This window comes from Opisthocomus hoazin, chromosome 32 (assembly GCF_030867145.1).
Source record: "Opisthocomus hoazin isolate bOpiHoa1 chromosome 32, bOpiHoa1.hap1, whole genome shotgun sequence".
NCBI lineage: Eukaryota > Metazoa > Chordata > Aves > Opisthocomiformes > Opisthocomidae > Opisthocomus > Opisthocomus hoazin.
Window position 1 is genome coordinate 3,414,200 of NC_134445.1, and position 26,681 is coordinate 3,440,880.

At 49.1% G+C, this 26,681-nt stretch overlaps 2 protein-coding genes across 4 annotated transcripts; one reads left to right on the forward strand and one right to left on the reverse strand.

Moving 5' to 3' along the window:
- The first annotated feature begins 1,303 nt into the window (after nucleotides 1-1,303).
- Nucleotides 1,304-16,363, forward strand: ATF1 (activating transcription factor 1). Of its 3 annotated transcripts, none has more exons than XM_075445637.1 (8): nucleotides 1,304-1,666; nucleotides 6,589-6,705; nucleotides 8,635-8,763; nucleotides 10,588-10,688; nucleotides 12,628-12,758; nucleotides 13,636-13,815; nucleotides 13,919-14,078; nucleotides 14,487-16,363. In XM_075445637.1, the coding sequence occupies exons 2-8, from the start codon at nucleotides 6,595-6,597 to the stop codon at nucleotides 14,629-14,631; spliced, it is 957 nt and encodes a 318-aa protein (XP_075301752.1). In that variant the 5' UTR covers nucleotides 1,304-1,666; nucleotides 6,589-6,594; the 3' UTR covers nucleotides 14,632-16,363. The 3 variants fall into 3 exon arrangements, with proteins under 3 accessions (XP_075301752.1, XP_075301751.1, XP_075301753.1); XM_075445636.1 differs by lacking the exon at nucleotides 1,304-1,666 and adding an exon at nucleotides 2,058-2,881; XM_075445638.1 differs by lacking the exon at nucleotides 1,304-1,666 and having other exon boundaries at nucleotides 6,589-6,661.
- A 1,131-nt stretch (nucleotides 16,364-17,494) lies between these two features.
- Nucleotides 17,495-26,363, reverse strand: TMPRSS12 (transmembrane serine protease 12). Its single transcript, XM_075445639.1, has 5 exons — nucleotides 26,208-26,363; nucleotides 25,122-25,320; nucleotides 23,356-23,627; nucleotides 21,157-21,299; nucleotides 17,495-18,339 (listed from the first exon to the last, which is right to left on the reverse strand). Exons 1-5 carry the CDS (start codon nucleotides 26,302-26,304, stop codon nucleotides 18,094-18,096), a joined length of 957 nt encoding a protein of 318 aa, XP_075301754.1. The 5' UTR covers nucleotides 26,305-26,363; the 3' UTR covers nucleotides 17,495-18,093.
- Between the last annotated feature and the right edge of the window lie 318 nt (nucleotides 26,364-26,681).

The window sequence follows — 26,681 nt, forward strand, 5'->3', positions numbered from 1 at the left end:
ATTTGTCGACTCTTCAACCTTTGCGATTCCCAGCCAGGTTTTGCCCTCTGGAGCAACCATGCCAGGCTCTGTACGAGCTGGAGAAACAGAAACGGTGGTGGTGTTGGAGATCTGACCCTGGCTAATCTCTGCTGTTCAAAACTGTAATTAATATCATATGACACCAGCTACCGTCTGCGCGTGTACCTGTTAATGGTCGCATGGTTCTGGGTACGGCTGTACTTGGACATGTTATTTCCTACAAATGGCGAGTAGCAATTTTGCTGTGGTTTCTTTTGAAAACATTTCATTTTCAGTAAATCTTTCCTGTATTTTAAGAATTGCTTAATATTGGGAAAACCTCTTTAAAAAGAAAACGAAACCCCAGCCAACTAACTTGGAATTGTTATGTTAACCAAGTAAATTGAAATAGCCAGTAAATCTTTCCATAAATATGTTTAGAATTGAGTGATCAGATCTCTGAAGATTCTTGTTCTGGTCATCACAGCTCTGGCCCAGGCGCGTTCTCTGGTATTGTAACTTTATTTAGCGTGAGCTTAGCCCCAGCTGTGTAGCTAAAACTCTGCATAATTCTCAGGAAGTGAAACCAGGAGAAGGCTGAACCTTTTCAGCCGTAGCTGTGGAAGGTTTTGTCAGGGGAAACTCGGGATTTACTGCAAGTAAATCATTCGCCTGCTGCGGCTGAGTAGTTTGACCCCACGGAGATGAAGTCCTCGGTAAGCCAGGGCAGAACTAGGGGGACCGGAGGAAGGTGAAACCAAAAAAAAACAAACATGGAAAAGTCAGAGTTCTATGTAGCAACAAGAAAAAAAGGAAGTATATATAAGGTGTATGTATATAGTATACTAAAGCTTTTATCACAACCCTTTCTAACACCTATAATCTCTCAACCGTTTGCGTTAGGACAGCCGGCAGGAGATGCTCAAACCGCGGGGAGAGGTTTCCCTTCGTCTTGCTGCCCGCACCTCGAGCGCCGGACGGGCCGCGGGCGCTCCCCTCCCTGCGCTGCCGCGGGGGGCTGCGAGAGCGGGGGCTCCTCCCCCGGCCCTGAGGCACCGTCCCCGCCGGCCTGGTGCGCGCCCTTTGCTCCGCGCGAAGCCGGGGCCGGGCGGCTGCGCCGAGGGGTGCAGAGAAAAGCGCCCACGGTCGCGGTCCTGCGCGGGAAGGCCAGAGCGGGCCCTTTGCGGGGCAACGGCCCCCCCCGCTGCCGTTCGGGGCTCGACTTTCGGCGGGGCGCTGCCCGCCCGTGCCCCGGCTGCGGATAAAGGGAAATGATTCCGGTTTTCCCGGAGGCCAGCGCTCCCCTCCGCACCCCCGGGGCCTGCGGGCCGCCGGCGGCACCTTCCCGCCCTCGGACCGGCCGCGGCTCTCTATCGCCGCCTCTCTATGGTACCCGTGGTTGGAAACCGCCAACTGGAGGCGGCGCCAGAGCGGACGCTCTAGCCTCCGCCCTCCTGGGCTCTATGCTGCGGCAACTCTATGGTGGGGATTTCTAGGCGAGGCCTCGGCGGGGACTCTATGGTCGCAGCCCGCCCACCCCAGGCGTCCCGCGCGGGCCCGCCGTGTTTACGATGCCGCCGGCGCCGGTTTCCTGAGGCGGAGACGGGCGCGGCGGCGGCGGCTCTCCCCACGCGCGGCCACCGGCGGGGCCTGGCGGGCCTCTGAGGTAAGAGCGGGCACCGCCGAGGCGCGGGCGGGCGGGGGGAGGCCGCCCTCTCCCCCTCGGCCCGCCCGCCCCTTCCCCCCCGCCCTCGCCGGCCCCGGAGCGGCCGCTCCCGCCGCCCCCGCCGACCGCGGGCCTAGGCCAGGCCCGGCCAGGCCGCGCCGCTTCCTCGCAGCGCCCGGCGCCGTCCCTCGCCGCAGCCCGCGCTCCTCAGGGCCTCCGGGGAACGGCCGAGCCCCGCGCAGGCCGGGGACCGCGCTCCGCCGCGGCCGCTCCCCTCACCGCTCCGGGCGGGCGGCCGCTGCCGAGGACCCCCGGGGAGTTCCCGCCCCGCCGCGGCGGCCGGGAGCGGCCGGGCCCGAGGCTCCGCGCTCCCCGTGCGGCCTGGGCAGAGCCGACCGCCGGCCCCGGGCGCTGCCTCCCCCCTCGCCGGGTCTTGGGGCAGGGTCGGCGCCGCGGAGGAGCCTCCCGGACCGGGGTGGGGGGGGTCCCCGGGCTGCGCCGTGGAGCTCTCGGTGGCGGCTTCAGCGCGGGTCGCCTGGGTCTTCACCCAGAGGGCAGCGGGGGTCTCCTTCGCAGAGACCCTCGAGATCGACCGATCAAAACCAGGGCGATTACTGACGGGAATTGCCATTTACCCCTGAATTTTGGCTGGGTACCGCGCGTGTGAGCCGCCTCTTCCAGCTCCCCGGGCAAGGAGTGTCAGGGAGGCGCAGGGCGACTGGGCGCAACGTGTTCGTACGCGATCTCACCGATATTTTCCTCTCACAAATATCACGATCCCTCACGACGATATAACGCGCGCGTTTTCAGACCGCAGGCTTCTGCTCCTGAAGCTGCTTGTCGTGGGAATGCTCGCTGAGCTGCGTCTTCTTGCAGAAGCGTGAGGCGGGGGGGGGAGTGGAAGAGAACGCACATGGAAAGCGCTGCTGAAGTTTGAAGGAGCATTCCTGTGCGTGGAATGGGATCCAGCACCGTAGCTGGGTGCTTTGACTCAGGCCTCCTCGCCTGCCTTCTGGCATGAGCTGGTGGGATGTGCTCTCCTTTGCCTCCGTCTTTCACAGATTCCTGGAAAAAACTGGAGTTCTGTCAGTCTTCAGGATGAAAAAAACTTTCCCCGAGAGTCTTAATTGCAAAATGAAATAAATGGTATTTTAACTGCTGCGGCTGGTGAAGACAATGTGTTTTGAGACACTGAGGAATCCAAAATTTCAGCAGGTTACTCGCGCATAATTTCACCAAATTTTTTAAATCACTTTCTGTAATTTGTGTGTGTCAGTGTTTGACTCTTGTTAGTTAGTATTTGAGAATGAAATGCTGTGTCTGGTGTTCTTTGATTTCTGACTTTATAAAGTCTGCTCAAAACATTCAGTTGCCTCCTGCAATATTTCGGTGCTGAAACACCATTCGGTCTCTGCTAGATTCCAACGGGCAGAACTGAACTTGGTTTCTCCCTTGGGTGCTCTCGTGCTGCCTCTCGCTTCTCTTTGCCTTGGCGTACAGCTTTGGTGTCCCGTCGTCTTGTTCCTTCCCTGCTGATGATGCTTTGGCGCTTCCTCTGAGGCTGGGGATCCACGGTTTCAGCCGTGCTGTGGGTATTTAGCCGGAGACAGGCGTGGATAATCTGCGTTGTGAACAGGCAAAAACAAAATAGCGAGGAGAAGAAAGCATCGTGCCATTTGTGGGGCACCGAAGCAGGGAGTGGTGCGGCGTACCGTCGTGCGAGGGTCGTTCCTGCACAGACGCGTCCCGAAGGGGACACCTCTTCAGCATTTTTTAAAATATTTTTCATGAGGATCAGTGAAAGTTGTGGGAATGGGGTTTGCTTGTTTCCTTCGTTGTTCTTTTTGGATGCTCCCCAGGCGTTTGGGGATTTTTAGTGGTTCAAACTAGGGAACATGCTGCTGGGAGGGTTGTACAAACGTCAGGGTGATAAATTAGACTTGCCCACGCTGAAGTGTGGCGTTCTTATTTCTGTTTAAAGAGAAGAGATGTTGGAGACTTCAACTCCCGTTTAGAGTGAGAGGGGTTTCTCTGGCTGGAGAAGTTTCAGAGCAACTTCATAACGCTCCTACTGCAGAATCCTTTCGTTTGAATTAAATTCCTTTGGAAATGTCGCTGCGTGGAGGCGCTGGTTTTATTCTGAAGATTGGCGTCCGCACCGATCTGATTACAAAGACGTGGTTTTCGTACAGAGTGGAACGCTAATTATTTTCTGGCTAATAAAACATCAGGTGTTGCTTTTCTGAATGCCCTCCTGTCAGCGCTCTGTGACGTGTAGAACTCTTCCTTCGCCCCAAACTCTGCAGCTGGTTTCAGCCAAACGTGTATTCTGTTGGTGGACGTAGTTTTTAACTGTGCTGTAAAAAGCTGAAACCCTGGTAGGTTTTTCCGCCTTTGGTACTTTTTTTCAGAGTTTGAGAACTCTCAGGCTGAGGTTTTGCGTTGGAACTGTCTTTCTAGAAGCTGGTTGATGGTAAGCGCTGTTTTGGCGGTTCACAGAAGGCCATCTCGGTGGAAAATCCATGGTTTTCCGGCCAAAGAAGCTGTTCTAGCGAGCCAGAGGCATGCGAGTCTTCTTGCGAGACTGTCGTGCAAGGCCGGGTAGCGCATTGCACCTCCTTTATCCGGCGGAGGATGGAAGGTGCAGGAGTAGTTTTCACCTTGTTACAACCGCTTGCTAAATCCTTTTTTATTAACTTTGTTTTATAAAGATTCGTAGATGTTGGGGGACTATTTAGTTAAATGTTGCAGAGCAAGCAGAGACGAAGTAAACTTGAGAAATCGTGCTTATAATGGGAAATATTTAATCGTCTGTTCCTGTAAGTAGGACTTCACACCTAGGGGAGAAAGATCAGCAAAAACCTTTGTGCTTGCTCCCCGCTGTGTTTGTTTTGGGTGGTTTTGTGTCTTATCGGTTTCACTGCTTCTCGCAGTCTGCTTTGCTGCTGTTGTGAGTCTTTCGTGGGACAGTAAGGCAGAGAAAAACAGTAAGAGAGAGAGAAGGAGACAGAATGTGGTTTAGCACTACAGAAATGAATGGAGTATTTCTGTAGCACTGGAAATTTATTTTAATTTTTGCTGTTGACCGGATTTCAGTTTGACAGTGCCCTGTTTACTTGTGACACCTCGTGTGTGTCCCTCTGCAGGGGTGCAAAACGTCGATTTTCCTTTATAAAAAGCTAGAACTACGTTAGAGGGAGTACAAAGTTGTGTCCCTTATACATATTTGTCATTAATTCCGCTCTTCATTTTTTGTAACTTCAAGATACTTTAATTACTTCAGTTCTCAATTTTCTTTCTTTAACCAAAAAAAAAAAAAAGCCAAATCAGTTTTTCGGACTTTCAGACGAGCTCTGCAGCAGCAGCAACTGAGAAGAAGAAGATGTTAGCACTGCACGGCTCCACGCCGGGGCCGGTTCCTCGCAGGCGTGAGCGGCGTGGAGCCGAGCAGGGTGCCGGTCGGGATCCGCGTCTCCGAGTCACGCTCCTGACGAAGCGGAGGGCAGAGCACGCTCGCCTTAGCGGCCGCCGTGACGTGAGAAGCTGCGCAAAGGCACCCGGGGTGGGTTTGAGTAGCTGGAGGCTGCCAGAAGCTGGGAAGAGCCGAAGCGCTGCCCTCCTCCCGTGAGCTGTTTGTTCCGGAGTGAAGCCTTCATTTTGCTGCTTCAGCTTAAACTGTGGATGGATTATTTCATGTTTATGGACAGAAGTATGTGGGGAAGCTGTATCAGATGTTAGAGAACGCTTCTGCTCTGCTGTGAAGGATACGGTTTCATCACCCGACCTTCAGTTTTCTCTCCACAAGGTCCTGTTTTAGCAGCTTCTGTGAGGAGTTCTGCACTGGGGCTCCTCAGATGAGCAGGGATTGCAAGAACAAGCTTCTGGTCTTGGTGTGCCTTGACTTTTTACCCTCTGAAGCGTACGTCAGGCTGCAAGAGCTGTGGTTTATCTCAGTAGGGAAAAATCAATGACTCACATTTCCACAGAAAGAAATGTAATTTCCAGTCTCATAGCAACTGTCCTTTCAACAGTTTCAAACCTTCTGTGACAAAATGTTGAACAGTCGCCGATCATCTTTTAATGCTCGAGGCTGGTCCGCCCACTCACCCCATGCGTTTTGACATCACTGAATCCCCCAATATTGGAGGGGGGATGCTGTCAAGACACACTGAACGGTTAAATATAAAGTCTCAGAAATGAGAGAAGCGTTACTGACTGTATTATGTGGAGATGGAGTGACTTTGGCAGGGTTTAAAATTCAAAACTCTGTGCTTTGATTTTGGATCCCTGTTTTGTTTTTATACACCTTCAGGTGTTTGAAAATAGGTTTGGCTGGTAGCTTGGGTAAAACGTTTTTCAGAAGTATTTTACTTGGAGCAAGATATTCCTTAGTGTAAATGCTTCACCTTGGTTTTCTTCCTAGACCTCATGGCTTGGCTTTATTTTCAGTCAAACCCAGGAGATTCAGTAAATGCATTTGACAGCGTGGGGTGGGTCCGAACGGGTGCAGACAGAGGGTTGGGCTGCCGGTGTTGTCAGGCGGAACGGGAGCTGCCAGTCGCTCCGACACGGGGCTCCGCACTGCGCTGGGCTCCGAGGCCTGGCGAGGTGGCGTGCCGGGCGCTGGGCTGGGCACCCAAACCCCCGGGCGAGGCGGCGGGACGGCTCCCACCGCCTCTGTCCCCCCTCAGCCCCGGGGCAAGGCCTGGCAACGCTTGGGGCATCGCAGGGGAAGGGACAAAAAATGCCATGCTGTTCCAGAATGGAAAGTGGCATCAAAGGACAAGGAACTAATCAAAAATGTCCAGACAAGACTAAAAGCATTCTGCACGGAGATTCTGTAAAGCGTCGGGGGAGGCTGAGCGCCTGCCCGCTGTTCGGATGGATCGTTAACTGAATTTCACTCGTTACTTTTCTTGCAGCTGATTATGGAAGAGGTGCACAAGAGCGGCAGTACCAGCTCAGTGACGCCTTCACAAACGGCAGCCGTACAAGGTACAACACTACAGGCAGCTCAGCTCTCTCATATTGCTCAACAGGTAAAGCCTGGGCCAAATCTCAGCAAACGTTGGAGGTAGTTAAGAGCCATTTTTTATGTACTACAAACTATATTAATTCTCGCGCTTTAGAAACACACAGAGTGGAAAAAACAAAAGAAGGTTGAGGAAAATGTACTGGTTTGTTGATGGACGACACCAAATTAATTAAATGGCTTGTATTCAAAAGAGCAAAATTAATTTTCATGCTTGTACGGTGCAGAAATGCAGCCGGCGTTTCTGTTGGATTGTCAGCGACCTGACATACGGGAGCTGCTTAGTAGTGACGGAGGGCTCAATTTTCATTTTTTTCCAGAAAAAGCATTAATGGCTCCTTTAGTAGTGAGGGAAATCTTGGGTGCTCAGCACCATGGAAACACTTGGATTTTAGCCCAGCGTGAACATTTTTAATGTAATAAATCACATGAATTTGGAAATTTGACATGCTTACTACGAGGTAACATCACTTTCAGAGTTTGATTCTGAATTGAACTTACTGCGTCTGAAAGAGCGACTCTCACCAGGCGACGTCTGCTCCCGCAGCCCCGCAGCCGCCCCGTGAAGCGGCGACCTTTTGCAGCTCGTCCCCGGTTTACCCTTCGGAGGCGATGTAGGTTTTGATGCAGAGTGTAGATAACTGCGTGAGGCGAAGGCAGGACAGAACACCGGCGAGCATGCTGCTGGCTGGTTACGCGCTGGTCTTCTGATCTGTTTTCCTATCAGGTCACCAGTTTAACAACATTTATGACGTACGGTACAGAAGTAGCGTTAAATGAAAAGTTAGCTGTATGAGTTTTAATGATCCCTTCAGCTCTTCGTAAATTCCAGATTAATAAAAGTAGTGAAGAAATTTGGTGAGGAAACTGGTTATTTACTTATGCATCTACGTGTATAACTTCAATTGTTAAGTGCAAAGGCTCATAAAAAATACATATCAAAAATACATACCTGCTAGAATATAAAAAGTATTTTCCGTAAGGGTAGCAGTAGTAATTAACTTTTTGCCAAATAAACCTAGATTTTAGCTACAACATTTATTGAAATTGATAGTTTTAAAACAGTAAAGAACAGATACCGTGATTTTTATTTGGAAAAATCTGCTCCTTGCTCCTCTTCCCTGTCCAGAGCTTGCAGACCTTGTCTCATTCAGTTTTCTTTCACTTTCCCTGAGTTACAGCCGTTGTGCCTTGAACTTTTGAAGTAGATTGGTCAGTTTTTGCTATACTTAACTCTTGTGATTTCTTCTTTGTGAAATCTTTGCACCATAGCCTCATACTGGTTGCTTAACAAAAAAAGAATCCAAGAACACCAAACATGCATTGTTCGTGCTGCCTTCTGCGTGACTTCGGTCTTGTTCGGCTGATCTGTCCTGAGCCCTCGGGCTCGTTGGTCATTTCATCTGGATTTAGATTTTGGTGCCTTAAACCCCTGGTAACTATAGTGAAGTTTAAGGCTACCTGTTAGGCACTTTTATTTCTGCTTATCTAAGTCTAAGGCACTCTGAAAATGGAATCAAAATTTTGAAAACTGAGCTGCCACAAATGTTGGGCTTTGTCTGTGCGCGTGGATGGAGTTCCGTGGAATTAATCACGCTCGTGTCGTCTCAGCGTTGTGACACGGAAGCTGTCTGCTTCGTTGTGGTTCCTGTAGAACTGCACGTATTTGAGTTGCAGCATTTTAATCTTTTGCACATAGTGCTACATAATTGATTTTCCCCCTAGCCAGAGTCAAATAAGTAACGGTTTCAGCCTTTTTCATATGTGACTATGTATCTCAAAAGTATGCATCTTTACAGGCTACCTTCTGTGACTTAATTAGACTGAAAGAAGCTGCTGCTAATGCGTGTTCTCTCCGAGTTTTCCCACACGTGTGTACACTTTCTGAATACTGTAGAACAAGCGCTTTTGTTACCGGTTCTTTGCTTTGTTGTAGATGTCTCTAAGAGGTCCTGCTCCCCTGACGGTCGTTCAGCTTCCTGGAGAGCAAGTCCAGGTCCAGGGAGTCATTCAGACAGCTCAGTCCTCTTCTGTCATCCACTCACCCCAGGTGCAAACCGTGCAGGTAACTACACAGCATCTGTTAAACAGCCGAGAATCCTGGTTTATGTAGATGAAGAAGCTTGTTTGAGTCGGCCAACTCCACCGCAGTGGAATCTTTCCAGCCCTGCTGTAAGAGATAGCGAGCGATCCAGTGACAGTGTTTTGGGGATACATCATTCTTAACACTGAAATTATTTGTAGTGCTAAAGTTGCCTTTGGAGTTGAAATTAAACTATACTCGCTTTATAAAAAAAAAACTAAAAAAACTCCACAACTCTTTAGTTGCTGCTCTTAACAGACGTGCAGTCAGTGTGTTTCAGTACCCAAAGAAGGAGAGCGTAGAATAACCCAGTGAAGGAGAAGGTGTGCTTGGAAAGCGTAGAGCCGAGCGATGGTGGATGAGCTGCTGGCTGCTCCCCTCGTGCGCGCTGTCGCTCCATTTCTGCGGTACCTTGGTATTCTGCTTGTCTCTTACTCGTGTGCCATGTGATTTCTGTACAAGCCACTTCAGAGAGGTGCCTCGGGGAGTTCGCAGTCGAGTCTGGGACTGCTTCATTCAGTTCTCGGCTGCCCTCTGGGCAGCACGGCTGTGAAACAACTGCGCTCGTCATCCGAACGCCTGGAACAACTGTGCTGAAAAGCGTTTGTCACTGATCCTTCGTACTGTGCTTATCTGTTCATATGACATTAAACTGATACGCCGTGAAAAGTAAACCTAGCATGCGTGTTCAGCTGTCGTTGTTCCTGTGACATCAGATCATGGAAGAGAAAACACATTTCTCTGCTGAAAACAGCGGAGCGTCTGGTTTAGTAGGGTGTCTTTATCTGATCCGCTGATCATCCTGTTCTAGGTGCAGGGTCCCCACTGACCGTATTCTTTCTTTTTTTTTTTTTTTTTTTTCTTGTAGTTTATGAACATTGTGGCCTTGTTGCTCAAAGGGGGAAAAAAAAGCGATACATGAGCAGCTTTTTTCATAAACATTGATAGGAGGTTGCCCTTTTTTTCCCTGTAGCAGCAGTTAAGTGAGAAATGCTTTTCCCAGGGCTGCATGCATTCTTCTTGACGTTTTGTTGCTGGCAACCAGATAAGTACAAATAAATGTTTTGTTAGCTTCTATTTCATAAGGAGCAGCAGAGAAAAAAAGAACACTTGCCAGCCGGATGTGGACACAGTGTAATAAAGAGAAAATTATAGAGAATACTTTGCTTATTTGCTCCCTGATATGCTGCTGCCTTAAATATTATTTTCATTTGGCTCTTACATTCTGCCCGACAAAGTACATTGCTCTTCTGTCTGCCTAAAAGATCTCAAGTATTTTATATGTCCATAAATGGTGTTCCCACTTCCTTTCCCACCAGCTCCATAGGCAGATTTATGTGTGGGAGTGGCTCACCTCTTCAGACCACAGCAGTTGTGAAGATAGTTGAGCTTCTATGATTTTTATGAAGATAATAAACCATTTGTATTTCTTCACACTGCTCTTTTAAACACTCTGGATTGATTAATCCTGCACTTTAATCTAGCTAGAACAGCTGGCTTCAGATGGTGGGCATTGTCAGCTTTTAATTTGATAAATAGCTTGGAAGAATCTCTTGAACTGTCTTTTTTTTGGGGCCAGGGGGGTCTGTTTCATGGTGACCTCACTAACGTAACAGTCTTTGATAATTGCTAGAAGTAGTAGGTAGCACTGGAACTAGAAGTCCACCATGTTTTCTTTCTCTTTATAATTAGCTGCATTTGTGTAGTTTTCATGCAGCATTAGCTCACAGACAATTAAAATGTGTCACCTCTGCTGGGTGTTGCTTCCAAAGTGTAGCGGGTAACAACGTGGAACATGTTTTTTAGGTATCTTCTTTGTCCGAGAGTGAGGATTCTCAGGATTCATCGGATAGCATAGGCTCTTCACAGAAAGCTCGAGGCATCTTAGCTCGTCGTCCATCGTACCGGTAAGTACCACATGTAATGTATTTTGTATTTTTATTTGGAACAAAAATAGCAGCTTCTTTCAATAGCTTCATATAGTCTGTCAACCTTGAAGTTGTTTTCTTTCTCTTGAAGCATGCATTGCATCTGTTCACGCACTAAACATTTTGAGGATGCCACGTTAGCTGTCATTTGCTGCAGGGAAACTTGGGCTTAATTAACTGGAGGTGAACTTCAGCACGATGGGGCATAGGGAAAATTGTTTATCAGCCATAATTCTGCTCTGTTGCATCATTTCACTGAAATGGGGTGTGTAGCCAAATGCCACATCCTAGCTTTGCAAATACAGAATTTGTTAGAAACTTCACACAACGTTCAGTATTTTTTGCAAGAATATTCTGAAAATTTTAAAAGACAGTTTATGAACCTACAGGATGCTGCAGTCGGTGATTGCTGTTCCTGCTTCCTCCACGCTTCTCATTTTTTGAATCTTTTATCCACTCCTCTTCATCCTTTCTGACGGCTTTATCTCATCTTGGATTATGTACCAGAACAAATAATTTAGGAGGGATTTTATTATTTTGCATGCAGTCAAAAACAGTGGTGGAAAAGAGCAGTTCTGAGTCGGCAGTTAGACTAGCCAGGGTAGGAAAATGCGAGCTGTAAGCAGAGATTCCATGGGAGGGCTGTTCAGCCGTGCGGGTTTGGGATCAGGAGTTGTCGGTTCTGCTTTTCTCTTCGTGTAACTGCCGCTAATTCCTGGTTTGGGCTGGGGTAAGATGTGTAAAATTCGTGCTTCCACTGGGTCTTCTGTGAAATAGGCATGTGTCTGTTCTCATCGGGTGTTGTTTGAGACGCTGTGCCAGAGAAATGCAGAAAAGAAATGTAAAGTCTTACTGGGTACCGAAAGAGCAAAAAATGTAATTTTTAAACTTTTTTGTAGTAATCTACTCCTTTTTAGTTTATTCTAACACTAGCCAGAGCAAACTGGTTTTAATTGCATATACAAAGCCTATTCTTGAGAGAATGAGAGGATCGAGTTGTAAATCAGAAATATCTCTTAATAGGGCAGTTATATATCCCTGGAAAATGTCTGTGGTGGAACCTGATGCAGCTTTAACTGCACTGAACCGACGCAGCTGCAGTGCCAGTTTTGGGCACACCGTTGTCGTGGTTCAGCCCCAGCCGGGCCACGCGGCCGCTCACTCACTCGCTCCTCCTCCCCCCTCAGTGGGATGGGGAGGAGAATCAGAAGAAAAAGGCTAAACTCGTGCGTTGGGATAAAGACAGTTTGAGAGAACAGCAAAGGAAGAGGGAAATAACAACAATAATATTGGTGAAAAGAATGTACGAAGTGCGGGATGCACAGGGCAGTTTCGCTTGCCACCCGATGCCCGGCCGGCTCCCGAGCAGTGATTTCCCGCCCCGGCCGGCTGCCCCAGTTATATAGGGACCGTGACGTCGTACGTGGTATGGAGTATCCCGTTTGGCAGGTTTGGGTCAGCTCCTTCTGATAATTAACTCTGTCCCAGCCGAAACCAGGACAGCCATTTTTCTGGAGGTTACTGGAAGCTGCTGTCAGTGGTGCAGGTTGTCGTTGCCGGTTTGCCAGTCCGAACATCTGAGGCTTTTATAGGATAATGGTGGAAAATCTGGAATTCGTGCTGATTTGCACATACACGTACTTTATAAAGCTGACTTGAATTGCTCTTAGCTCGTAAAATAATTCAGATATTTAACTAAAAAACTAGATGATATAAACTGCAGAAATGTAATTGCAGAAAGAGTTTGAGGCAGTCACCTCGTGCAAAATTTTGTTAGTTCCAAAAGCTGTTGGACATCAGAATGTGTTTATTTCTGCCGTACAAAATAGGGATAGGAGTTTGTAACCGCTGTTGCAGTAATTCCTAGGTTTTGCCTACAATTAGAGCTGATAAAGGAACTCTTTTTCTTTTTTTACAGAAAAATTTTGAAAGATCTTTCTTCTGAAGATACCCGCGATAGAAAAGGAGATGAGGAGACTCCTGGTGTCTCCACTGTTACGTCGATGTCCGTTCCCACGCCCATCTACCAGACGAGCACCGGACAGTACAGTACGTTATGCCAAATATGTGCCCAAGTGGACACATTTTTTATTCAGCTTGCCTCAAAACACAGATTTTCTTTTTGTTACATATTTGACTAAGGTGAAGCTCAAAAGGTTTGGTTATTTACCCAACAGTTAATAGTTAGTACTCTTATTACATGGAAATGGCCTGATGTCTGAACATTCCAGGTAAAATCAATGCTTTGTTGTCTTAATTTTCGCATATGAAGGCAAGACATTCAAAGGCTGTTGTTCTGTTGTTATGAAATACACAGCAGTCTTCTAGTGTTAGATTTAGTCCAGAACGTAAGATCAGGGAAGATACCGTGATACGTACCACGGGGCCACACCAAAAGGTGTTCCTGGGGTGTCAAGGAGGGAGAAAGGACAAAAAAAAAAAAAAAAAAAGGATGTGTTCCTTTGGTTTTATCACCTGGTATTCGCTGTGTTTGTGAACCAAAACGCAACCTGGAGCACCTCCTCTCCATCCTTCTTCTCTGAGCTGGGCCTTTAGAACTGGTGTTTCTCCCTTCCTCCCGCCCCTCGCTCCATTGCCTGTCTGGATTTTCACCCTTTCTCAAGCACGTTCCAGCAGAGGAGCCACCAGCTGCGGCCAGCGCGGGTCCACGTGGAGCTGGTGTCTGGCATGGGGCAGTCCCGGAGCTCCCCCCGCTACCGACACCTCGCCGCGTACACCCAGTACGTGTAGCGAGAACCCAGCAGCGAGACCGGATAGTTGAAAGTCACGGGGAAAAAGAAAGCCTTTCAAAACTAGCAGTGTTTTTCAGCAGCGGAGGCAGACGTGCAGCCTGCAGATGTGCCTTTAGCTGGATGTTCTAACGTACAGCTACAGGTCGTGTTGTGCGCGTTCCTTTTTCTTTCAGTTGCCATTGCTGCGAACGGGTTACAGCTGGCCAGCCCGGGAGCGGATGGCGTGCAAGGCCTGCAGACGCTAACGATGGCGAACGCTGGGAGCACTCAGCCTGGGACGACGATCCTGCAGTACGCACAGACGTCAGACGGCCAGCAGATCCTCGTCCCCAGCAACCAGGTGGTTGTGCAGAGTGAGTACGCCTTCTGGAAACGCTTGGGAATTCCCCATCGCTAGCGCGAGCGTAGCTTTCTAACGCTGCCGCGTTTTGGTGTCTTGTGCTATTACGGCAACAGCTGCGTCGGGAGACATGCAGACTTACCAGATCCGCACCACGCCGACCACCACGTCCCTTCCTCAGACCGTGGTGATGACGTCTCCCGTCACTCTGACGTCACAGACAAGTAAGACGGATGATCCGCAGTTGAAACGAGAAATAAGGCTGATGAAGAACAGGTACGTGAGCGCCCGTGGGCTGCTTTCGTTTGTTAGTTGAAATATGTAGATGAAATAATGTCTTCAAAGGACAACTATGAGCCTTGCAAGCTGAGGTTACCGCTTGCGCCGTCACTGTGGTACGCTGCATCCAGCACCTAAAACACTGGGAATTCTGACCCAAACAGGCGGTGTGTTGTCTCACACAGCTGGGAGAAAACAAACTGGGTTTTCCCCGCAGATGGGCTGCCGTGTGTGTGACCAAGCACTGCTAAACGTCACGCTCTCCGCCTGTCCTTGCGTGCTTCTCGGGTGGTTTTGGTCACGGTTGCAGTGCCAGCTCTGCCGTATCGGTCGGTATCGAAACCCTCCTAAGCCAGAGAAATCTGACGTCTGAAACAAACAATTACTTCTGCCTTTCTGTTCCAGAGAGGCTGCTCGAGAGTGCCGTCGGAAGAAGAAAGAGTACGTTAAATGTCTGGAGAATCGAGTTGCGGTCCTGGAAAACCAGAACAAAACTCTAATTGAAGAGCTAAAAACTTTGAAAGATCTTTACTGTCATAAAAGTGTGTAAGAAAAGAAGGTAAAACTTTTGTGGACTGTTTAAATTTCAGAGGAGAATTTTTTTTTTTTATACTGAATTTTTTAAACTAGATGAAAGGTCAAAAATGAAACTTTTCTACCTAGATTTCACAGCTTAAAGACTATATAGATTTTATTTACAACATGTTGGTGACAGAGTACAAAAAAGGAAACAAGAAAACCTCACCAAAATTCCTGCTGGCACAACTGGAAACTTTATAAAGTCAAGACTGCATCTGCAATAGAAGGACAGTCACGTTTTACGAGGCAGGTGATCAGAATTTCTTTGAAAATTTCTACAGATACCTCTTGTGACGGAGGTAGTGTTTGGTTACAGTTAAAATGTGGCTGAAATGGAATCCTTGCCATAGTTGTGACATTATTAGCAACATTTATAACCAGTATATGTTTTGATTTCTTACTCTTTTTCAATCCTTACTTTTTCTTTCAGTTATTTGTATGTAAATATTTTTATCTTAACCTGTAAGTTGTTACTTACAGGTGCAGATGATACAAGAAGCTAATACTTTGCTAGAGGTATAAATTATGTTTACTCTTTCTCAGCTGACAGCTTAAAAAGTTGGGGTTGGGTTTTTTTTTCCATGTTTGCTGTGTTTGTGGGATTTGGAAAGGATCGGCAGAGAGCAGCAAGAGGCCTAGTCCTGGAAATGGCGGAGGCACATGGAAGAAGGTGTTGACTTCTCCTAAGAGAATTCAACCCATCCAGTGATCTTCAGGTGCGGTGTGAAGAAAAGTTTCTGGAGAATGATTTCACAGTAGTTTGTTCTTAGTTGCTGGGCATGATAAACATCTATAATTGAAAAATAATTTGTGTGCTGATTCTATATACAATTACACTTGCATTGCTTGTTCTGTCTGGAGATTCCACTGGGCTTTGGAACGTTGAAACCAAATAGGAGGCGACCAATCCAATCAAAATTGAAGATCTATACCAAAGGGTTCATGAGGTTCTAATACATGGTTTGTATGCTGAAAGTAGTGCAAAATTTCCAGACTAATTTTGTAAGGTAGGTGATATTTTGCAAAGTAATGGTATCTTTGTAAGAAAATATTCTATTGAAAACAGGTAGATGGTGGGTATATTTTGTAGCTCAATTGTGATCTTTACAAATTCTGAAATTGAGTTTATATACGTATTTTGACAGTTTATATATTTCATTTTAGTAAACAAATGAAATATTTTGTGAACCAGATTTTCAAGCCTATATTTTTATGGATAGTACGAAGTTAAATGAGATCCTCTTTGGTGTAGGGGATATTTGAATTGATTTTGTATGTCTGCAGGCAACTTTCAAAAAAAGTGGATCCTAAAGAATATTGGGAAAAAAAGGAAAAAAAACAAAAAAGAGAGAGATCAGGGCTTTTTATTCCCCACAGGTGACATTATCTGCACATTAGATCTGATCGTTATCAGAGATTCTAGGTTGTATGATTTTAAGTTGTTTCAGGTGAAAATTCAATGTTTGCCATGATCAGGACTCTCTTGGGTGCGGGGGCTCCATTCTTGGAGAGAACTCAGAAGCCGTCTGGACGTGGTTCTGGGCAGCCTGCTCCAGGTGACCCCGTCTGAGCAGGGGGGTCGGGCGAGGGGACCTCCAGCGTCCCGTCCAGCCTCAACCATTTTGTGATTCTGTGATTCTGTGAAATAGAGAAATGTGTATGCAGTGCTTATTGCATGAATAATAAATACACTATTTTCCATAGTTAGGACTGAATCCTGCTTCCAGTTATGTCAGCGGGAATTGCACTATGGACTACGCTATTACAAAGGTGTTAGAGCTGCCTGTGTGTGTTGTGCTGGCTCAGATCTGAATGAAATTCAAAGGTGTACTCACTCCCTAGATGTGTAATGCTTATCATATGGTCAGTCAGTATTTTTTATTTTACTCATTTTTGAATTAATGGACTTCTTAGCAAGCAGAGCTCTTTGCAAATGGTAGGAGAAAGACTGCATTCCACAATCATGTTGTTAGTGGGCTATAAAAATATCTTTTTTTCCTGAAGTTTCTGAATACTTGATTGTTCCAGACATGATCCACGCTACGTTTCCTTTAGGCCAAACTGCAGTCTACATTTCTGTTTGCGATCATGTCAAAAAAGAGTGCTTTTGTTGCACATCAGAAATAACGACCGAGGTCGAGCCAGTCGCTACGTGAGGCAGCGGCTCCAGGAGAGGGGTTTGGGGCCTCCTTGTTCTGTACGTGGAATTTCAGGAAAAACGAACACCGTGGGGCGAGCGCAGCCCCTCGGGGAGCTGGGCCTGCTCACGCTGTCTCCCGTCAGCGCGCGTGCGCGAGCTGGCTGTGTGTCAGAGGGCTTGGCCTCCAGTACTGAAACTAATTTGGTAACTCCTCTGTGTGGTATTTTGATCCTCACTGTGTGCTGTTGTTCCTTTACCTTCTTTTGTAATACGGAATAATAATTTAAAAAGCTACCAAGTGTTAAGACTGTAAAAGAAAAAACAAAAAGGTGGCCAATTCTTTCTGTATTCAGCAAGTGAAACAAATGTAGTTAGTAAATTTTTATCCTCTTAAAATAGCGTTTTGGAAAGAGCAGCTTCTTTTTTGTCATGGAACTATTAAACAGTAACATGAGTTCGCTCTTTAAGTAATCACTTATCATGAAGTACTTATTTTGGATTTACTTCAAAACCTAGACTGTAAGAGAATAAAAGCTATATCCTGAGAGTAAGAGACATAGTACCTAATACCGTTCTGCTGGTGATTTGCAAACAGAAGTACATGCTTTATATGAATTGTAAATACTTGTTGAAACAATTAGATGGTTGCAAATTTTGACCTTGGTAAATAAAGTCGCCAAAATATAATTCTGATGTTCCTTCTTTGTTTTTAATTGATGGAGTACGGCAGTGGTTCTGACCAGCGTGCACATGTTGAGTGGCATCGGGTCTTTCACAGCGGCCAAGAATAAACATTTGGTCAAAGAAAGAGCCCCCAGAGATCTTCTATCTGGCGTGTCCTTTCAGCAGTCGGAGTACGAAGTGCATAAATTTTAGTCATTGCTAAAAATAATCAGTGGAGAACACCTTTTCTGCATTTTTTTTTTCCTTTTTAGTTTGCAGTGAGCTGAATCACTGTTAGCTGAAACCCTTTTGTGCTCCTCTGGTATTCACCCAGCAGAGGGAGCGTCTCTGCCATCTACAGCACTGTGCTACTATTGCTGGAACGACGCAGGAATGGGGTAGGAAAAATGTATTTTCAGTTGGTAACATTTCTCTATTCAGTTTCGTTGTTAGGGTCAAGGTTGTTACCATTCTCCTGCTGTTAGTATGGGTGTCACAGGCAGAAAACAAAAAGGTAAGCGTAACGTCCTTTTGCTCTTCGATTTATTCTGAAACGGGAGCGCTCTCTCTTTTCACAGCTTGAACAGGCAGACCAAGGCTGCTCCCGTGAGCAGACGGCGGTTTGTCGCCTCAGAACGCCTGCGCAAGTACTGCACACAGCACGGTCAGAGGGATGGTCAGGGTCACGCTCCTGGGCCCCGCGGCCGCCTTACTCAGCAGAAGTTCAGATTCTATCCATCGTCTGTACGGAGATAAACGGACGTAGATCCCCGGAAACTTTGGTCGGGCACAGCCGAATCCGAAGCTGGCAATCCCTAGGAGGTAGTACCTGTTGGTACTCGGGTGATAGCACGCTAGAGGGCCGCCGCTGTCCCCCTGTAGATAAAGAATATCAAAAATCAGCAACGTGTATGCCCTTCCAGGAAATAATGTAGAATTCAGCTAATAATGCATCCTCTTTTTTTAAAAAAAAACAACTTTTTTTAATCACCTAAGTTGGCAGTAGTGATGCTGGTAATAGATGGGCCGTAGTACACAGACAAATGAAGATGGAGTTTGGTGATGCGGGGTGATACCTGCCGCGACAGGAATACCCTGCCTGCGTTAGTGTCTTCACCGAAAGTGCTGTGGTTGTTTCTGCACCTTCTCATTCGGAGGCTTGGCTCCCCGAACTGCCTTCCTCAGCAGTTAATATGAGAGTGTGCTGTCCACACGATGTGTGGGCACCAAGAAACACGGGAACGAGTGCGCAGCCCTGAATCTTTGCCGTGTCGCCTACTTGAAGGAAAACTGCCGAGGAAAGCAGGGAGCGCATCGGACAAAGTACTGCTGGGTGCGTTATGGCTTGAATTATGAATGGCTCCGTCTCACAGCCGCCGGCCCAGCGCCTGCCTCTCGTGCTTGTGGCCTGAGAGTTGGCTTTTCTGAGAAAGAGGGGCTGGCTGCGCAGCGTTGCGACACGGACCTCGCCGTGCTGCTGAACTGTGGCTTCCGCGTGCTGCTGCTCTGCTGCAGGAGCCCGAGAACAGGCGAAACGCTGGTGGTGGTGTGCTGCTCACACGCTGCGTGTGTACAGCAACACGTGTGTGTGTGTCACACCTGTGTGCTGCTCACACGCTGCGTGTGTACAGCAACACGTGTGTGTGTGTCACACCTGTGTGCTGCTCACACGCTGCGTGTGTACAGCGACACGTGTGTGTGTGTCACCTGTGTGCTGCTCACACGCTGCGTGTGTACAGCGACACGTGTGTGTGTCACACCTGTGTGCTGCTCACACGCTGCGTGCGTACAGCGAGACGTGTGTGTCACACCTGTGTGCTGCTCACACGCTGCGTGTGTACAGCAACACGTGTGTGTGTGTCACACCTGTGTGCTGCTCACACGCTGCGTGTGTACAGCAACACGTGTGTGTGTGTCACACCTGTGTGCTGCTCACACGCTGCGTGTGTACAGCGACACGTGTGTGTGTGTCACCTGTGTGCTGCTCACACGCTGCGTGTGTACAGCGACACGTGTGTGTGTCACACCTGTGTGCTGCTCACACGCTGCGTGCGTACAGCGAGACGTGTGTGTGTCACCTGTGTGCTGCTCACACGCTGCGTGTGTACAGCAACACGTGTGTGTGTGTCACACCTGTGTGCTGCTCACACGCTGCGTGTGTACAGCGAGACGTGTGTGTGTCACACCTGTGTGCTGCTCACACGCTGCGTGCGTACAGCGAGACGTGTGTGTGTCACACCTGTGTGCTGCTCACACGCTGGGTGTGTACAGTGACACGTGTGTGTGTGTCACACCTGTGTGCTGCTCACACGCTGCGTGCGTACAGCGAGACGTGTGTGTGTCACCTGTGTGCTGCTCACACGCTGCGTGCATACAGCGAGACGTGTGTGTGTCACACGTGTGCTGCTCACACACTGCGTGTGTACAGCAAGATGTGTGTGTGTATCCATACATGTGGGCTTCACATGCACTACATGTGTACAGCGAGACATGTGTGTGCACTCATACATGTACGCTTCACATGTGCTTTGTATGTACAGTGCTATGTGTGTATCATACATGTGTGCTTCACATGTGCTACACGTGTACAGCAAGATGTGTGTATGATTCACATGCACTATGTATGTACAGCAATATGTGTGTGTGCTGAACATGTGCTAGTGGGTACAGTGATACATGTGTGTGTATCCATACATGTGTGCTTCACATGTGCTACATGTGTACAGCGATACATGTGTATGCTTCACACACACTGTGTATGTAGTGATACATGTGTGTGTGCATCTATATGTGTGTGCTTCACACACACTACATGTGTACAGCGATACACGTGTGTGTCCATACATGTGTGCTTCACATGCACTACATGTGTACAGTGAGACGTGTGTATGCTTCCCACACGTTATGTATGTAGAGGAATACATGTGTGTGTGCATCTATGTGTGTGTGCATCTATATGTGTGTGCTTCACACATGCTGCTGGGTACAGTGATACATGTGTGTGTGTATCCATACATGTGTGCTTCACACATCCTACCCGTGTACAGCGATACGTGTGTGTGCTTTACACATGCTATGTATGTACAGTAATACGTATGTGTGTGCATCTATGTGTGCTTCACACGTGCTGCTGGCTACAGTGATACGTGTGTGTGTTTATCCGTACATGTGTGCTTCACGCATGCTGCATGTGTACAGCGATACGTGTGTGCTTCACACACGCTATGTATGTACAGCGACATGTGTGTGCATCCATGTGTATGCTTCACACATGCTACTGACCAGTGATACGTGTGCGTGTTTATCCATACACGTGTGCTGTACACGTGCTGCATGCGTACAGAGGTACATGTGTGTATCCATGCATCCCGTGTAATGCTGTGTCCTTCATTGACGTATTTGTGGCCAGTGTTGTGCAAACACAAAACACCGATGTGTTCAGGGTCTTTCAGGCGTTCTTGCCTTCTTCCAGAAATCCCCGAATTCTTTGTCTGTGTTTCTGAGCTGTGTTTTTTCTTTGGAATCGCCCTCTCGCCTCTATTAATGCAGCTTCCTTTGCAGCTTGACCTGTTTCTGTTTAGTGTTTGTGCCATTTCAGTTAATTACACTGCGGCTGCTGGCCGTCGTCGTGCCCCGGAGACGCTGCCGTGGTGCTTGCCGTCGTGGCACGTCGGGCCCGGTGCCGGCTCTTACCTGACAGGTGTCGATGCCTCCTGACCAAGAGCCAGCACAGATCATGTTGGGGGTAACCAGACCTCCGTACGCAGCCGAACTGTTGCAGACTCTGGTAGGAATGATTTCCACTTGTGCTTCTTTTAACACAGCCGAAATTTTACCTTTAATGGAAGACAGCATACAGAAAGGTAAAATATTTATGCTGTTGTGTGTAGCCATTCTTCCTGTGCTCTTTTTTTCCTGTTTAGCTAGTTTAAGCGTGTTTCTGTACGTGTTTGGACACGTACACAACGCAGAGATTGTGCCTGCTGCTAATGGATTTACAATGATGTGGGCGAAGGGTTTGCAGACTTGGACTTGATGTAGTTTTCGCAGTTCCTGTTCTGAAGAAGCGTCGATGATAACGCTGCTGCTCACTAGCCTCGCTCAGAACATTGGAGCCGACTTATCGGAGAGGCTCGTGTGACCCCCAGCTGTCCTTGAAATTTCCACCCCACCACAGAATCCCAGCATGGCAGGGGCTGGAAGGGACCTCTGTGGGTCACCCAGCCCAGCCCCCTGCCCAAGCAGGGTCACCCAGAGCAGGCTGCACAGCACCGCGGCCAGGCGGGGCTGGAATATCTCCAGAGAAGGAGACTCCACAACCTCCCTGGGCAGCCTGGGCCAGGGCTCCGTCACCCTCCGAGGGAAGAAGTTCTTCCTCGGGTTCAGCTGGAGCTTCCTCTGCTTCAGTTTGTGCCCGTTGCCCCTTGTCCTGTCGCTGGGCACCACTGGGAAGAGTCTGGCCCCGTCCTCCTGACCCCCACCCTGCAGATATTTAGAGGCATTTTGAAGGTCCCCAGCAATTATAAGGTCACCACCTGTGACATCATGGCACGTCTGTGCTTGTTGTGCTTGAAGAGAGAATTGGAGGGGGTGCAGCCGTTTGTAGGATACACGGGGACCCCTCGGTTCACAAGGCACGGCATCGGAATTGTTGTTTTTCAATAAAGCCATTTCTAGCAGACCACACTGAGTAGCCATACCATGAATCTGGAAGTCAGGCTAGTTTATTTTCCTGTTTCTCGTGTCATACTTGGAAGACAGGCTAGAAAATGTGTGCCTTTGGTTGCATTGGTGTGGAGCCAAGCTGCTTTCAAGGGAATAAATACCTGGGTGAAGAGTCAGAGCGTGCCCTCAGCCAGTTTGCTGATGATACAAAGCTGGGAGGAGTGGTGGACACCCCGGCAGGCTGTGCTGCCATTCAGCGAGACCTGGCCAGGCTGGAGAGTTGGGCAGAGAGGAACCTGATGAGGTTCAACCAGGGCAAAGGCAGGGTCCTGCACCTGGGGAGGAACAACCCCAGGCACCAGTACAGGCTGGGGCGGACCTGCTGGAGAGCAGCTCTGCGGAGAGGGACTGGGAGTGCTGGGGGACGACAGGGTGACCATGAGCCAGCAGCGTGCCCTGGGTGCCAAGAAGGCCAACGGGATCCTGGGGTGCATGAGGAGGAGTGTGGGCAGCAGGGCGAGGGAGGTTCTCCTCCCCCTCTGCTCTACCCTGGGGAGGCCCCATCTGCAGTGCTGGGTCCAGTGCTGGGCTCCCCAGGTCAAGAGAGACGAGGAGCTACTGGAGAGAGTCCAGCGCAGGGCTACGAGGATGATGAGGGGACTGGAGCATCTCTCCTACGAGGAGAGGCTGAGGGAGCTGGGCTTGTTCAGCCTGGAGAAGAGAAGGCTGAGAGGGGACCTTCGAAATGCCTCTAAATATCTGCAGGGTGTGGGTCAGGAGGACGGGGCCAGACTCTTTCCAGTGGTGCCCAGCGACAGGACAAGGGGCAACAGGCACAAACTGGAGCAGAGGAAGCTCCAGCTGAACCCGAGGAAGAACTTCTTCCCTCTGAGGGTGACGGAGCCCTGGCCCAGGCTGCCCAGGGAGGCTGTGGAGTCTCCTTCTCTGGAGATATTCCAGCCCTGCCTGGCCGCGGTGCTGTGCAGCCTGCTGTGGGTGACCCTGCTTGGGCAGGGGGTTGGGCTGGGGGACCCACAGAGGTCCCTCCAACCCCTACCAGTCTGTGATTCTGTGAAAGCAGATACTCGACTGCAGAAGGATTTAACGATGTTGGGTGATGAGCCTGTAACCTGAACAAATTCAGTTCCCTCAGTGAGCTTGAGCAGCTGGAACCTGATCCTAGTTACGTAGCTTGTAGCTTGATCAACAACGCAAGCGAATTTTTACCTTTTTCTGCTGTTCGTCCCCAGCCGCTGATCAAGCATTCCGTGTGGTTGTCGAGGGGTGGGTGCAGCTGGGCGGGAGGTAAGCAGATCGGCTGGATGTAGTCGCTGTAGCGGACTGCGGGGTGGAGTTCAAATAATGCAAGGTCGTTCTCAAACGTTTCTTTCTTGAATTCTGGGTGCACGGTGATGCTTGCGATATTTCTTTTTTCGATGTGTTTGCCGTGTTCCCACAGGTTGTGCATGCCCAGAACAGCTCTCCAGGAATGCGGGTCCCTAAGAGAGAATTCATGGGGTTTTTTTACAATTCTGTTAAACTAAATACATTTCTTGGTGGTGTTGTTTTAACCGATTGTTTTACTGTTGGCGCGCACACCTTTAGGAACATGCATTGAAAATTCTGTAGTAAATATTTTCGGGGACAAATTTGGCTCATTACCAGGTTGTCTGTTTTGAACCCTTGGTTTGCTTAGTGCTGGTTATGGCTGTTGAGGCAAATTCAGATCAACGATTGAAGCTGGTACTCAGATTTTGCTTCCCACCCCTTCTCAGCAGAGGCCACCCAGGAGATATTCTTTTGAAAAAGATAAAAATGTGGATTTATTTTGCAGAAATCAAGCAGGCTTATACCCACAATGCTTATAAAGACCGTGCTTGTACCTAGATTTGGGAAATGCATTAACTAGAATTTACAAATAATGATTATCAATTTAATATTAAATTTAGAAATAGGGCCAGAGTCATTCAGAGCTGATTTCTGTTCAAGTGTGCTGGAAAAAATCTTTACTGCTATTAAGTGCAAATTTAATTGGGCCTGTGCTGAGCAAAGGGCGGGCTATAAAATTCAGATGAACCTCCAAAATTCTCCGGGGTATAAGGTAAAATTTAAATTATTTGCAATGTAATGGCTCTGTAAATTAATGTTTGTAAAAGGGCATTTAAAGAAACAAGGAGCTGATCTAACAAAGTCCTGCTAAATGATAAAATTCCAAAGTCCAGAGGTTTTTACAGTTCACTTTCCCTCAGGTCACGGTTATGTCAACACAGCCCGTATGAACTGGCATGGGCTTGCCTGCAGGTTTTGCAACTGTGTTAAAGACCACGGAAAAGACAACAGTGATGAGACAGCTGAAATGCAGCAGAACTGCTGCGAGTGCAACCAAAAGGCGTGGTGAGGCGTGTTATTACCGCATCGTCCAAAAAAAAAAGTGTCAAATTGTGGATTCTGTTAAACAGGAAAAATGGAAATAGTGTTAAAACGAATTAATTGTAACATTTCTAATCCAAACATTGCAGCATAGTCTTTTTGCAGTGAGCTTCACTAGTTTTACTGGAGTTTTACTAGTTTAGAAAAATCTATTAATCAGAACAATTAGAGTTCCATGAAAAAAAAAAAAAAACCACCTAACGAAAATATCATTTAGATAAAAGCCAACGATCCTTCATTAAAAATAACAAAAGCTGTTCTGGGCCAAGCCAGACGTGCCCATCCGAGACCTCTGGATGTTGCCTTACAAAGACGTAACTCTGCACCCCGTGCGGGGCTGGCAGCCGTCGCCGTGCGGGACCGTTACAGCGAGGGTGACGAAGGGGACGGTCTGGGGTCCTGGGAGCCACGAGCAGTCCCTGCCAGGGCCCGGAGCAGGAGCCAGGAGCTGCAGAGTTTGGGTCTGCGCTACGAGAGTGCGGCCCGCGTATGTCCCACGTACAGACACACCACAGGAACGGTAATAAAAGTTAATAAAAAGAGGTATTAGCATGAATACCTACTTCCTTCCGGTAACGCAGTGGGCAGCGGTGAGTACTGAATTCTCATTAACTAAAACTCCACCACAAATGTGTGCGAACTGTTTACCAGTTTGGTGGACCTGGAGACTGACTGACCATGGCCACGCTCCGATCGGAGCGTTCTGTCCCCCTACGATCCGGGAGCCCAAGATGCTGTCTAAGAGCGGCCGTTGTCCGCACGCTGCAAAACAGAACAGAGTTGGTTATATCCTTCAAGCTGAAAAAAACAGAGCTTTTGGCACGCTGGCAGCACTGTGGGAGTCTGGGCCTTGTTTGGGTTTTGAATCTACGGTGTTATGGAATTTTTGATGTTTGCAGCTGGAGCCCGGCTTCTGGAGATCCCAGGGCTGTGTCCTTAACGTTGTGTGAAATGTGTTTCATCCGGTTACGCGCATATTGCTCGTGTATGGATTTATTGTGTGCATTGAGGGTAAGCGGGTTCCAGCTGCTGCTGCTTTATGAATTTGTCCGATTTAGGTGTAGCTGAAGCCAGCTCTGGGCTCCCCAGTTCAAGAAAGATGAGGAGCTACTGGAGAGAGCCCAGCGCAGGGCTGCGAGGATGAGGAGGGGACTGGAGCATCTCTGCTACGAGGAGAGGCTGAGGGAGCTGGGCTTGTTCAGCCTGGAGAAGGCTGAGAGGGGACCTTCGAAATGCCTCGAAATATCTGCAGGGTGGGGGTCAGGAGGACGGGGCCAGACTCTTTCCAGTGGTGCCCAGCGACAGGACAAGGGGCAACGGGCACAAACTGGAGCAGAGGAAGCTCCAGCTGAACCCGAGGAAGAACTTCTTCCCTGTGAGGGTGACGGAGCCCTGGCCCAGGCTGCCCAGGGAGGCTGGGGAGTCTCCTTCTCTGGAGATATTCCAGCCCCGCCTGGACGCGGTGCTGTGCCCCCTGCTCTGGGTGCCCCTGCTTGGGCAGGGGGCTGGGCTGGGGGATCCCCCGGGGTCGCCCCCTCATCAGTTTTTCCGCAGGGAGCCGTGGGCCGCCCGCCCAGCCCGTCCCCCCCTTCCCCCGCCCGCCCTCTCCGCCCCTCCCCAGCCCCGCCGCCCCGGCAGAGCCGCGCTACCCTCGGGGGGAACCCGCGGGGCCGCCGCCCTGGACACGGCGCCCGCCTGGAGCAGCAGCTGGAGCAGGAGCGCGGCGCCGGGCCGCCCCGCCGCCATCCTCCCGTCGAGGGCACAAAATGGCGGCGGGCGCGGCGGGCGGGGCAGCCCCACGGAATCACAGAACCCCAGAATGTTGGGGGTGGGCAGGGCCCTCTGTGGGTCACCCAGCCCCACCCCCTGCCCAAGCAGGGTCACCCAGAGCAGGGGGCACAGCACCGCGGCCAGGGGGGCTGGAATATCTCCAGAGAAGGAGACTCCACAGCCTCCCTGGGCAGCCTGGGCCAGGGCTCCGTCACCCTCACAGGGAAGAAGTTCTTCCTCGGGTTCAGCTGGAGCTTCCTCTGCTCCAGTTTGTGCCCGTTGCCCCTTGTCCTGTCGCTGGGCACCACTGGGAAGAGCCTGGCCCCGTCCTCCTGACCCCCACCCTGCAGATA